The sequence below is a fragment of the Penicillium digitatum genome, chromosome 4 (genome assembly GCF_016767815.1).
Source record: "Penicillium digitatum chromosome 4, complete sequence".
NCBI lineage: Eukaryota > Fungi > Ascomycota > Eurotiomycetes > Eurotiales > Aspergillaceae > Penicillium > Penicillium digitatum.
In genome coordinates this window covers 2,664,460-2,677,738 of record NC_089387.1, presented here as the reverse complement: position 1 = coordinate 2,677,738, position 13,279 = coordinate 2,664,460, and the positions used below count along the sequence as shown (strand labels likewise).

At 50.4% G+C, this 13,279-nt stretch overlaps 6 protein-coding genes across 6 annotated transcripts; 5 read left to right on the top strand and 1 right to left on the bottom strand.

Moving 5' to 3' along the window:
- Window positions 1-60: 60 nt before the first annotated feature.
- Window positions 61-469, top strand: Pdw03_0899 (DNA repair protein Rad1; the record flags this gene model as incomplete). Its single annotated transcript, XM_014679142.1, has 4 exons — window positions 61-163; window positions 223-252; window positions 308-362; window positions 424-469. The coding sequence occupies 4 exons, from the start codon at window positions 61-63 to the stop codon at window positions 467-469; spliced, it is 234 nt and encodes a 77-aa protein (XP_014534628.1).
- Window positions 470-639: 170 nt separating this feature from the next.
- Window positions 640-1,815, top strand: Pdw03_0898 (DNA repair protein Rad1, putative; the record flags this gene model as incomplete). Its single annotated transcript, XM_014679141.1, has 1 exon — window positions 640-1,815. One exon carries the CDS (start codon window positions 640-642, stop codon window positions 1,813-1,815), a length of 1,176 nt encoding a protein of 391 aa, XP_014534627.1.
- Window positions 1,816-2,035: 220 nt separating this feature from the next.
- Window positions 2,036-3,426, bottom strand: Pdw03_0897 (Rhomboid family protein, putative; the record flags this gene model as incomplete). Its single annotated transcript, XM_066099748.1, has 4 exons — window positions 2,036-2,056; window positions 2,121-2,134; window positions 2,262-2,944; window positions 3,035-3,426. The coding sequence occupies 4 exons, from the start codon at window positions 3,424-3,426 to the stop codon at window positions 2,036-2,038; spliced, it is 1,110 nt and encodes a 369-aa protein (XP_065957475.1).
- Window positions 3,427-5,049: 1,623 nt separating this feature from the next.
- On the top strand, window positions 5,050-7,119 carry Pdw03_0896 (WD repeat protein; the record flags this gene model as incomplete). Its single annotated transcript, XM_066099747.1, has 5 exons — window positions 5,050-5,099; window positions 5,169-5,185; window positions 5,243-5,391; window positions 5,526-7,028; window positions 7,093-7,119. 5 exons carry the CDS (start codon window positions 5,050-5,052, stop codon window positions 7,117-7,119), a joined length of 1,746 nt encoding a protein of 581 aa, XP_065957474.1.
- Window positions 7,120-7,852: 733 nt separating this feature from the next.
- Window positions 7,853-9,628, top strand: Pdw03_0895 (Anthranilate synthase component I, putative; the record flags this gene model as incomplete). Its single annotated transcript, XM_014679138.2, has 4 exons — window positions 7,853-7,864; window positions 7,956-8,104; window positions 8,188-8,261; window positions 8,322-9,628. 4 exons carry the CDS (start codon window positions 7,853-7,855, stop codon window positions 9,626-9,628), a joined length of 1,542 nt encoding a protein of 513 aa, XP_014534624.2.
- Window positions 9,629-11,265: 1,637 nt separating this feature from the next.
- Pdw03_0894 (ADP-ribosylglycohydrolase family protein) lies at window positions 11,266-12,341 on the top strand (the record flags this gene model as incomplete). The annotated part of the gene is made up of 3 exons (XM_014679137.1): window positions 11,266-11,417; window positions 11,472-11,902; window positions 11,959-12,341. The coding sequence occupies 3 exons, from the start codon at window positions 11,266-11,268 to the stop codon at window positions 12,339-12,341; spliced, it is 966 nt and encodes a 321-aa protein (XP_014534623.1).
- Between the last annotated feature and the right edge of the window lie 938 nt (window positions 12,342-13,279).

The window sequence follows — 13,279 nt, the reverse complement described above, 5'->3', positions numbered from 1 at the left end:
TGTCTTCAAACTGCATCAATTCACCCATCAAGTACATTTACATTCCATTCTATTATCCTAATGTCTCTGAACGAAGTCTGGGAGGCAGCCTCTGCAACTCCTTTCATCCCTCTCATTCCCAAGGACAACCAGTTCTCCGTCGGCTTCAACCTGCTCTTCCTTGGTAAGCTTCTTGGTTCATCACAGCTTTGGAATTACCCACTCTCTGACTAATGTTGGCAGCATTGGTTACGGGCACCCTATTTGGCTTGAGTAAGTCAAACTCAAACTTAGTTATCGAACTCGACTCTGACATCTCACCAAACAGATCGGTCTTTCCCCGGCATCGTTTCCTTGGGGCTCCCAGCCGCACTGGCATCTGGGTTAGTAATGCAATACGTCCCATTTACGACGAACATTATACTGACTTGGTATTCTGGACAGTTTTGGAGCTGTGTTCATGATCTGTGCCGCCGGAGTCTACGTCTAACCGGCAACTTTTCCCTATTGCGCGTCCCCTCACATGTACCATTAGCGTGGAGTTCAAAGGGGCTTGTACTGCTAGAACATCCAAGCCATCACACATTTTCGGACTTTTTTATCTTTGCTCTGTGCCAGTATCGCGCCTGAAACGTTCGAGCTGCCAGCCTACGCCACAAAATGGAGCCCCTTTTCGCTGGCGTCTCCAACAACGCCCACCATCTCTACACACTGCTCTCTTGCATTGGTTTTGCACATAAAGCTACCGTCCAAATCACCCCCGATGGCCTCCGATTCTCGGTGGAGGAGGGCCGCGTCATCCAAGGACTCGCCTTCATCGACAAGTCGCTCTTCACCAGCTATACATTCAACCCCTCGACAAACTCCGAACCTAACAATCAGAATAGAACACTCCAAGACGACAACGAATCCTCACAAACTGGTGCTTACCCTCACTTTGTCGTTTCGCTCTCTGCCATCCTCGAAACCTTAAAGATCTTCGGCATTAACGAGCTTTCCGAGTCCAATCGACCGCGCGACACTAGTATCACGCACACCGGCATCGCTTCGTCAAGCGCATTCAACGCTCCAGCCCTGCTCATGGACCGCTCCTGCACCCTACAATACGCCCAGCACGGTGCCCCGCTTAGCATTACCATCACCGAAGCTGGCGTGAAAACAACCTGCGAGCTGGTAACCTATGAACCTGACGAAGACGAAGCAGACATTCCTCTCCAGCGCGACGCCATCGTCATGAAAATCATCATGCGGTCCGCCTGGCTACACAATTCCATTGCCGAACTCGACTCGTCCACCCCCACGATCCTGAAATTGTCCGCCTGCGCCAAGCGAGAACCGTATTTTGCTCTTTCCGGTGCGGGCGGCCCGTTCGGTGAATCCTCTGTGGAATTCTCTATTGACCAGCACAACGAGATCGTCGGAGGTGCTGGTCATGGCACCCCACAATCTCAGATGCACAAGGTGTTGTTCAATGATGGCTCTTCCCGGGCTCGCGCAACTAGAGCAAAGCTTGCGCCCACGGTCACGGAGACTTTCCTTGTTTCTCCCTCTTCCTCTATGAGTGAGCGCATTCAACAGAGCTATCGCTTTGCATTGATCCGCAAGGCTGCGAGAGCTATGTCTGTCGCGAACAAAGTTAGCATACGTGGGGATCGGCAGGGGGTGTTGAGCTTGCAGTTCATGGTTGAGCTTGATGATCAGAATGTGCCAGTGGGCAGGCCGGTTGGCGCTGGCGTAAAGGGTCCCAATGGACCTGTGTGCTTTGTGGACTTCCGGTTTGTGCCATTGCTAGACGAAGAGGAGGCTGAGATGGAGATGGATGCAGGAGTCCAATAGCCGAGCTAGGATCAACATGGTTTTTAAAAAAAAGAGCGGAAATTCAAGTAAACAGTGGTTTAAGTTACAGATCAACAGAGCGAAACAGTTTCTTCTAATCGTAGTTGGCGTACAAGCTATGTGTAGTACAAAACAAATCGATTTCAGGGCCAAAAACTCAGGCGCTAAGGTATCAACCTAACAACTACAGCGGGAAATCAAGACCCCGAGACAAGATCAATTAATTCATGTACATCGTCACCTGGGCAGAAGTGCACACAGTATCAGTATAGCTATCAGTATAAAATAGAAACCAAGCCACAAACCAGCCATGCCACGACTGCGAATATGTCCAAAAGGCCAAATCCCGAAGTGCGTCACAAAACGCCAGAGATAGAAAAAAAAAATTGAAGCGCACTGTCACACTCAGGCATGATCAGGATTGTAGCTCGTTTCCCCCAGCATACTCTGACCAACAGGTGCAGCCGGAGTGGGCGTAGTAGGACGCGGCATCGACGAGCTAGGCTCCCCCAAACCAGGGGAATGAACCTGCACGCGCCCAACAGTAGCAGCCTGTAGCCTGCGATCCAAAGCCTTGAGTGCAATTGCCCGTCTGCGCTCCGCCTCCTCGCGCTTCCCCGCACCCCTGACCCCACCACGCTGGCTATTCAACAGCGTAGGCAAGCCCGCATCGCCTCTCGCCAGTACCAACTCGTTACCGGAGGCGATATCGTCCTGGGAGAACGGTTTCAAGAGCTTAGCTGCGACCAGTAGCGCGTAGATCTTGTCCGCAACGAACGCGACAGGCGGCTGCATCGCATCAGGAAATAAACAAGCAAATGCAAAGGTCTCGCTGGCATCGCCTTTAATGCCTGTACTGCTCGAGGTGCCAGTTAGGTCGGGCTGCCGCTTGTAGAAGCGGAGGTAGGTCCAGCTGGTGAGGATGCCGAGCCAGGAGAGGATTGCGGCGGGGTCGGTTCCGATGATGAGGCCGCTGATGGTGTTTAGGAGGAGAAAGAGGGCGGGGAAATGCTTTACGCGCATTTTGACTACTCCTTTGAAGATTGTTACAGTGTGTTCCGGGACGAGCTGTTTGAAGGCGACTAGGAAGGCTGCTTGGATGGAGACACCGCCGCAGATTTGGGTGAGGCTGTTTATTTTGGAGATGGTTAGTGTGTTTGGTTTAGGGTGGTGGCAATCGGTTTGCTCGTTTGGGGATACCGAGGTGGGGGATGCGTACGCTCTACTTGAGGAGCCCCCGAGTGCTCCCCATATCAGGTAGATTGGGATGATGGAGACACAGGGGATTACGGCGACGACTGCGATGAACTTGCTGAACTCGCGCGAACCCCATGCGCGTTCGAGGTACTTGCCGCCATAGAAAATGGTGGCGGAGTTTAGTAGGACGGTAAAGATGTTCTGCTCAACGAAGGTGGCCGTGACGATTGTCCAAGGGTAGTGGTAAAAGAACGAGGGGACGAGGGTCAGGTAGGGGACGAGGGGAGATGTGGTCGGGGTTCCGCCGGTGGTGTCAATTTGTCGCCATCTGGCAATGTTGTAGAGTAGGGAGAGTGTGAGAAGGCTGACGAGACAGATTCGAGTAGCAGGGGGAATTTTGATTCGGGGCGACATGTTGGAGCTCGCTTGGAGCTGCAAGACGCCACAGACCGTGTAGATGGGGAAAGATGAGGTGGGAGACTTGAGCGGAGGGCGGAGAAGCACCTGTTTGTTTGGGCCCGGGATGTTTCAAGGGCACAAACTACAACATTCCTCTTTCACCTCTATTGGGTTATTGATTCTGGTTCTTAATTTACATGTCATCTAATCCCATTTTCCTTCCTATCTGATGGATGGTATCAAAAATTTTGCTTATTGTTTCCAGTTCTACCAATGACTTGAACATAGGTGGGTTTTAGTCGTTCTTTAGAAATCATGTTGGAACCAGTGTCATCACATCTAGCATCCTACCTCTTACAGAGTACCTAACCATCTGTCAGACACTCCGTAAATAGGAGTTCCCCATCAGGTGACATCGGTAGCAACTGGAGGTGAAAGGAAACCAATGTCTATCCAGGATTAGACTAGTCAGCTGCTTAGGCTTGTTAGGCTTGTAACGTCTCTTCTGGTATTCAGTGTCAAACGTCATTTAGATCTTTTGTTTCCAGAGGTTTCTCCCCTCATTGGTGTAATAGCTAGATTGTAGGTGGCAGACTTTAAATGTGCAAACCGACTTTTCCATGTAAACCCCTCGACTTGACAAGTCCGTAAGTTAAAAAGCAGTTAAAGTAATAAAAAAAGTACCCCCAACAAGGTTAAACGACGCGCCAATGTCAGGTCGGTAACTGGCGGCATCATGAGCCACGATCCACCATCTGCGATTGACCTGCAGGTTCGGGTGGATGCAGTTCAGGTCATTGGTATGTGATGTCCGAAAGATAGCATCCCTGCAAGTAGATATGATGGGAAGTGTACATAGAAGTATATGTTGTGACACAGGCTAAACACTCCGGTACTTGGGATTGGAACCTTGAAAGGTGCTAAGGGTGCTAAGGGCGCTCGTGCTGAAATCCCCCGATGTGTGGAGAACGCCATTTTTAGGTACTGAATAGGAGAATAGGAGAGTTGTTTGAGAAGCCACAGTATCTTAAGGAGTAGAGTATCAGGAATGTGTGATCGAGGTTCGAATGTGAAACAGATATCCCCAATATTGTATTATACCTTATTTATAGGAAAACTGGACTGGAGAAGGCAAGTTTCGAAAAAAGTGTGGAGGAGAACCCGACGCCACAGGGAGGATCCAGTGGCTAGTGTGTGCTAAATGGACTTCTGCCAAACATTCTGGATCCTTTAATCCCAGATCTTCACTTTCCTCTCCCTCTCTCTTCTCTCTATTCATTGAATACTTGGTTTCTGTGTCTAAGAGACTACAGAGTAGCTTCGATTCTACTTGATCCTGCATGCCACTTCTTCGTCCCTCCATCCTCTCACTCTCATTTCCCCCACAAAACTCCAATTTCTCCCTGGTCTTGGCTGTCTCCTCGATCTTCAAGTCTCAGTCTTAGATTCTGTGCGGAAAATACAAGCCGCCTTCCTTCCCTGTTCTAGTTATCCAGAAGTTCCTATTCCCTTACGGCTTCGTGTTCTGTGTTCCTGAAGCCCCGTCTCCGCGCATCGAAGCCTCCACTTTGGTGTTCATCGGCACAGCTCTTCCCTCTCTGGCATGTCCGCGGCCCTTAGTTGGTCGCACATGTAATCATGGCACAACCCGACCTCACGTCGCATCATGTCAACTACTTAATATGGAGGTAAGTGCAATGCACTTCACGCACTTCACGTGCTTCACGCATCTCCTACAGAACTAATTTTCTTTCTAGGTACCTCCAAGAAGCAGGTTGGTCACACTTGCCCCCTTGACTATCTTCTCAATTTGGCCTCTAACTCAACCTAGGTCATGGCGATGCCGCCGTGTCTTTGCAGCGCGCGTGGTTCCCTGATCCGCAGACGCTCCCGTTTGCGCCATACATTAAAACTCACGCGCTAGTGTCGCTGGTCCAAAAGGGCTTGCAATACCACGAAATGGAATCCTCGCTAGACAAGGTATGTGTTTCAGTTTAACCCGAATCAATCAAATGAAGAATAAGCAAGCCAAACGGTTCTTACTTGCCAAAGGGAAAATCTCTACTTTCTTTTGGAGTTTCTCAATTGCAATTCAAACTAACCGTGATGCGCAGGAGGGCAATCACAAAAGCATTTCACCGTCTGATTATTTTTTTGGACCAGAGCCCTTTGAAATTGGAACCAAAACTAAATCAGTGGAAAATCGCGATGAGGCTGTCGGCACAGACCCAGATTCGGCGGGCCAGCTTGCGCGCGACCGCCCGGTAAACGGCCATCCTGAGCCCGGAAAGGACAGCCGAAAAGATGACACTGATAGCGATGACTCCATGGGGGATAGAGCGCAAACTGAAAGTCAGCCAAATACTCCCGAAAATGTGGATGAGGATGGTGATGTCAGCATGGCCGAGGAGATCCCTGAACTGCCGCCCACCCTGGAAAACGGCGAGAGCTCATCCGTCCAGATTGCCCCCGCCAAGCCCATCGACTTGACCCCCGACACCGCCCTGCTGAATACGGAACATCACGTGACGCACGCTGCATGGCGCCCGCAGGATCCCACTGTTGTTGCGGGAGCTGGTGACCTCTTTTGCAGTTTGTGGAAGCTATCAATGCCGTTGGAACCCGTGGAGAAGAAAATAATCGAGCTCAAGAAGGGTGACACCAGTGTCTCAACCGTAGCCTGGGATGCCATTGGTGAGAAATTGGCTGTCGCAACTTGTACTGATGACAGAGGAACTATCACCATGTACAACGTCAATGGAGACGCGATGGACTTATTACCCGAAGTACCTCGGCTCATCACTGGCTTGCACTGGGCAGCTGGTAGCTCACAACTGGTCGTTGTAGCCTCGAATCATAACATATCGGAACTCGCGCTTTGGGACGACAGCCGGCGTCCAGATGTTTTCCCTCCATCTCAAATAATCGAGAATCATATTTATGATCTCGCGTGGTGTGGACGCAACCTGGCATTTGCTTCTGGCGAGGGTGCAGTCTATCAATGCGAAGTGGATAGCAGCATCCGTTTGATCAAGACGTATCCTTCTCCCAAAGACAATGCAACCTGGGAGTTTATTCGATGTGTCCAAACCGAGTCGCATTCGGTTGCTATCGTGGCTTCTGGACTAAGTGCTTCAATTTGGATTCCTACTCATGACATTCTTATACCCAATGCCCACAAGGACAGAATCACCGGTATTGATATCAGTCCTCAATTTGACTCCCATCGTATTGAATTTGCCTCTTTCTCGGCAGATGGTAAGGTCAAGGTTTGGCAGGTCAGCCTCGATAGTAAGAATTACACCAACATTCATCAGCTGAGCCTCGACTCAAATCCCGCTATCACCGGATCATTCTCCCCCGATGGATACGCTTTCGGTGCGGCTAGCAAGGACGGACTCTTTATCTGGAACATTGAACACCCTAACGGTCATCTCGTGTCTACCTGGACCACAACCAGCCCCGAGGTGAAGAAAGAGGAAGCCGATCGAATGACCAATGGACAGAATGGACAGAATGGACACTATGGACAGAATGGTTACTCAAAATCCGAACACCATCGGGCCCTTTCCTGGGATGCAGATGGAAAACGACTTGCCTACGGCTTTAACAAACAGGTATGCTCGCCGGTCTGGTTTACCCATGTCGATTTCCCCCATGCTGACAGTCTACTCTCCCAAGATGGCAATTATCAACTTGCAAAGATGACAGAGTGGGTTCAAACAGCCACATAACTCACGACTCATGCCCTGCTTGAACTAATCCGACCATCCCGCTTGAAAAGCTTTTTCAATATCTTTCCCTCAAAGACATATCACCCTTTCGTGGGGTTTCCGAAAAAATTCTTTTTTAACTCTTTTTTGCCTTCTGTGGACATACATTATTTCTTTAGAAAATGCATAATGGCATGCATTGCTTGGGACAGGTTTGGGTGGGCACGGCGAATAACATGGACTGGCGACGGTGGACTTTTTCTTTTGCCTTTTTTTCCCCCTCGCCCATTTCAGGTGGGATCTGTGATTTCTAAAACTCACATTTAGTGTCTGATAATCAAGAAAATGCTCAATTTTCAAACGAGGGAGTCCTTGCACAGGACATGCATCACAGGTACATCCATAGCCGCTTTATCGATAATCGAAATACCCCTCGACGCTAGGCCGCTTTTGGATGCATATATCACTGGAGGACACTTCTGTAAGACGTGTACGGAACGGAGTAAGCTCTCCAACGTTGCTCGGAATTTGATCTAAAAATTCATAAGCCCTAAAATTGGAATCACAATAATACTCTGATGTGACACCTCAAATCAAACACATGCAGTCTGAGCGCATTCCTGGACCGCCCGTCAATAGATCTCCACCCCCCACAGTGATTCATTTTCCCACCGACTTGATCTTTCCTCTTTACTAACACCGTCAATATCAGCCACTTATAATAAAAAATGGCAACTCCTGTAAGTTACGCATCTGTCTCGCTGTTGTGTTTCTCCACTCTTTGACACCCCCGTCGAGATTCTGGTTTCCGTTCATTGACCAATGACTCAGGTCCCCAGCATCCCGTCCCTCGAGACGGCGCGAGAAGTGATCTTAAAGTCGAGGAACTCCGAGTTCCCTCCCAACCTACTTCCTGTCACGGCATCAATCTCCGCCGACCTCTTAACCCCAACATTGGCATACTTGAAGATCGCAGAGAAGTGAGTCATTGGGGTTGTTTTCAACATTGCCGATAAGCCTGGGCATGGGAATGCGGGACAAGATCGCTGACTCACAGGCATAGCTCGCGGTTGTCATTCTTGTATGAAAGTGCTGCCACCACAGAGACCATTGGGCGATACAGCTTTATTGGCGCAGGTGGGTGATTCCGGGAGTCTTTGGTCTGATTCCACCGCTTACTTCTTTTTAAACACTCAGATCCCAGAAAGGTCATCAAGACTGGCGAGGGCCATGGCCCAGCAGCGGATCCCCTCCCATTCCTTGAGGAGGAGCTTTCTCAGTACCGCGTCGCGACAGTACCTGAATTGGTCCTTCCGCCGTTGACCGCCGGAGCGATCGGATATGTGGGATACGACTGTGTTCGATACTTTGAGCCCAAGACGGCGCGGCCGATGAAGGACGTCCTTGAAGTGCCTGAATCGTTCTTTATGCTGTACGACACCATCATTGCCTTCGATCATTTCTTCCAGGTCGTCAAGGTTATCACGTACGTTCCCATTCCCTCGGCGGATGCCGAGATCGAGGCCTCATACCTCAAGGGTCAATCCATCATTCAAAAGACGATCGATACGCTACTCCAGGATCGCACGCCGCTTCCGCCCCAGGGCCCGATCATTCCGAACCAAGAGTACACATCCAACATCGGACGGGACGGATATGAGGGCCACGTCAACCGATTGAAGCAGCACATTGCCAAGGGCGATATTTTCCAGACCGTGCCGTCACAGCGGCTATCACGACCTACCTCTCTCCACCCATTCAACCTCTTCCGCCACCTTCGTACCGTTAACCCTTCCCCTTATCTGTTCTATATCGACTGCCAAGACTTCCAGCTTGTCGGAGCAAGCCCCGAGCTCCTGGTCAAGGAAGAGCGGGGGCGTATCATCAGCCACCCCATTGCAGGCACAGTAAAGCGGGGTAAGACCCCGGAGGAGGATGCCGCTCTCTCCGAGGAGCTCCGCAGCAGTCTCAAGGACCGCGCTGAGCACGTTATGCTGGTCGACCTTGCCCGCAACGATGTTAACCGGGTCTGCGACCCCACTACAACACAGGTCGACCGACTGATGGTTGTAGAGAAGTTCTCACACGTCCAGCACCTGGTCTCTCAGGTATCTGGAGAGTTGCGGCCAGGCATGACCCGCTTCGATGCATTCCGGTCTATCTTCCCCGCCGGCACAGTTTCAGGTGCACCCAAGGTGCGTGCCATGCAGCTCATCGCCGAGTTGGAGGGGGAAAAGCGCGGCGTCTACGCTGGCGCGGTCGGATACTTTGGATATAACAGCTCCAGCCCAGATGGCGCGGCCGAGGTGCCCGGTGCGATGGACACATGCATTGCGCTGCGCACTATGATGGTCAAGGACGGTGTGGCATACCTTCAGGCTGGTGGTGGTATTGTCTTTGACTCAGACCCCTATGATGAGTACATTGAGACGATCAACAAGCTTGGTGCCAATATTGCGTGCATCAAGGGCGCCGAGGCTAAATACCTAAGTATGGAGAAGTAATGGACGTGGATTGGGGAATAAATGCACACCCAGGCTGGTTACGGTTTAATTTAGCAGAAGCGTCGGTCCCTCGTGTTACACAATCGGGCCTGGTGTTCTGATGCGAGGACAAATAGCATTCTGAGGGCACACTTTCTCATGTCGGCAATGGAGTTCGATTTCGATTTCGGGTTCATGTCGATTTCGGGTTCATGTGGAATGGGTAGAATTTCATGGAACTATACTCACTTTCCGCGCAGGTCATTTTTCATATACATGCTTGATTACTCCCCCTGTATCAATGGTCAAGTCCCGATCTCCATTGCATTTCCAAAGCACTCTGTTTATCGGAGCTCAATCAACACCGAGCAACATTTTTGTGTTACGCAAAATGAAAATCTAGATTGTGAGGCCAAAGAAGGGCTTAATTCGGTCATCGGGATGGGAATTGGTATAGTAGGGTACATGGATATAGACCTAGTTTGAAACGTACCCCATCTTCCTTCCTTATCCTTTGATCCCGAATCATTTCTTCTTGAAAAGTGCCCAATCGCCCAAATAGCATCCATAACACGACCTGTCGTCGCCGGAGCCGGAGCCACCGGCCATCTAGGCAAGCACCTCACAACAGCCTTCCTCTCCCCCAGCTTCCAAGACACCTTCTCCGAAATTATCCTTCTCTCAAGAAACGGGTCATGTCTCTTCTAACCATCCGCCTCCCAATCCGGCGTAACACTCACAATACGCCGCTACAACGAGACCAACCTTGAAGAAGCTCTACAAGGCGTCCAAATCCTCGTAAACACATTCGGACCCGTAGGCCACGACTTCAAAACCAAGATCGCGGCCATCCTCCCCAGAACCAACATACGAGTCTACTTCCCCTCTGAGTTCGGTGTGGACCACTACGGCCATGACTTCGCTCCATTAGAATGGAACGAGAAGAAGAAGCACAATGCGAACGCGCGGCGAGTCGTCGCGCACATGCAGATCTGCCGCGTACTCTGCGGCCTGTTCCTAGAAGATAGTATCGGGCCTTGGTTCGGTCTCGATACCCAAAACGGGAAGTATACTAGTACTGGGTCCTTCCGTACGCCAGTGTCTTTTTACCTCGCTTGGAGACGACAATGAGCTTGTAAACCCTGGTCAACGGTTGTGGACATGGAAGAGTGTTGAGGAGTTGGCGGAGGAAACTCATGGGCAGCCTGTGAATGTTGCTGCCTGGCCTTGTCATAAGTAGAAGTTCGGTGAGTAAAGAAGATTTTTAATTGCATGAGCTATTAGTAGACTACGGTCTAAATCCATCCTGCAGGCTTTCGTGCTTGCAGCCGTAGTTGTGGTCAAACAACAGTTGAGCCTCGGGGGTGAGCGGGCGAGGCTGACAGGTGCCTAGCGTGAGGCTTAGTCCGTACTCCATGCCAATCATCCCAAGGCTCGTATTGGCCACTACACTAGGACTTCACATTAAATAATCTCTGTCATTGTGATGATAGTCCCTTAGCTTGAATACTCCGCCCTGGTGACTCAATCTCTGAAGGTTTCTGCTTTTCCAAGCTTCTTCCTCTTTGAGTCATTTCCGATCATTGTACAAGGCGAAATCACCTGGGAACCAAAAAAAAAAACAAAACGAAAGAAAGACCCATCAAAGTCAGCGCAGCATGTCTCCATCACTGCAATCTCGCGCCAAAGGTGCCATCTGGGGCGTCTGCGTAGCAGACGCACTCGGCGGCCCCGTCCAATTCAGAGACGCGGGAACATTCGAGCCAATTACATGCTTGAGATTTGTCGCGCCTTTCAAGCAACCAGCTGGGTGAGTTTCGATCACAGTCCTATATACGAAGTACTTGTGACTAACATGAACAAGATCCTACTCCGACGACGGATCTATGACTCTAGCCTTGGCATGCTCCTTTAGCAAATCCAATATGCAATACAACCACAAGCTTTCAATCCAATACTTTATCGAGTGGATGACTAAAGGTCATTTCAGCACTGTCAACCACTCATGGGATGTAGGACGCTCTACTCGCACCTCCCTTCGGCTGTGGGTGCAGTTTGGCATGGAGGAGGGAGAATTCGAACTTGCCCAGGCGATGGTCACCGAAAGATTGGATCACAACGAGTTCTCCGGGAACGGAAGCTTGATGAGGATTGTCCCTATTGGGTTGGTTTACTGGCGAGATTCTGGTTTGGCGAGGGAAATCGCCAGAAGACACAGCCGGATCACCCATCCTTCGCTCGCATGTGTGGAAGCCTGTGAAGTGTACACGCAATTGGTGTGTGGAGTTCTGAATGGTTTGTGATTCGATTCTCTGATTCCTTCCAAGACTTGTCCCTGACGCTTTTTATAGGTCAAACGAAGAAACAACTCTTCCACACAGTGTCCACGTTCCCGTTTACTCATCCTACTCTGCAACTGCGGTTGTCCCGGCACAGATACAGGACGCTTAGTGATTGGAAGGCCAAGGTGCCCAGTGATGTAACGAGTAGTGGATGGGTGGTTGATACACTGGAGTGTGCGCTGTGGGCATTTTTCAAGTATGATACATGGAAGGATGGGGCGCTGGCAGTTGTAAATCTGGGTGGTGACTCGGATACTGCAGGCGCTGTTTATGGCGGTCTTGCGGGCTCGTACTATGGGTTTGATGCTATTCCTGGTGAGTGGGTGGATGGGATGCAGAATAAAGGGTTGATTGAAAGTATTGCTGGAGCTCTGTCTGATGGGGTGGCTTGAGATTCTTTAAATTATATGATAGGACTCGAAATCGAACTGATCAAAGTGACTGACATTCAAGCACGACACTGGCTCCAGTGCTACTTCCTAAAAGGGTCCCGTGTCAACCAATGTCCGTGTGTAGACTGGGAAGGTGCGATGTGAAATTGACAGTCAGGGAAGGTGCAAGGGAACCGTCCACTTTCGGAAGGTCTGCATGTTCTCTGGGGTATAAAAGGGCACCCACCTCCTTTCCTCCTCTTCTCTTTTTCCTCTCTCTCTCACCCTCTCGACCACCATCTCACCGTAGCCCCCCCCCCCCCCCCCCCCCCCCCCCCCCCTGAGACAGCGTAGGCGGAGGGTTCCCAACCAGCTGGTGCGTGGACACCTATGGAGAGACATCAGTATTACCCAGTTGCTGAGAGTCTTCTCATATGCTCTGTCCGCACCCAGAGCGAACACCGGTTCTCGTGCGAGCCCTTGGATAAAGTCATGGCTGAGCATTTGGGCTCATGTAGCCATTGGCGGTCCCACGGAATACATCCCTAATAAGTTTCACCTCACAAGTTACTACATACATCCCAAGTTTCAGACGTGGATCTTTTTAAGACTGAACTCTACACTGGGGTCGCAAGCTGTCCCTGGACATGAAGTGGATCTGAGTCATCTCTCTCAACTCATGGAACATTGGTGATCTTCACATATATATGTCCTGAACATGGCTCAATCAGGATCGATTTCAGTAATAAAATGGTTGCGGGATGCCACATCGATGACAACCCAAGTGAAACGTGAGCTGGTGGATATAAAACCTCGATATTAACCCCAAGGTGGACCTACCATCGGAGTGCCAAGAGTGTTCTGCATTCTAGAAGAAAAAATGACGTAGCATGGGTCTTGAGATTTCAAAAGATGAACTTTGAATCTCCAAGAGTCTCTCGATTCTATATCCTACTCCA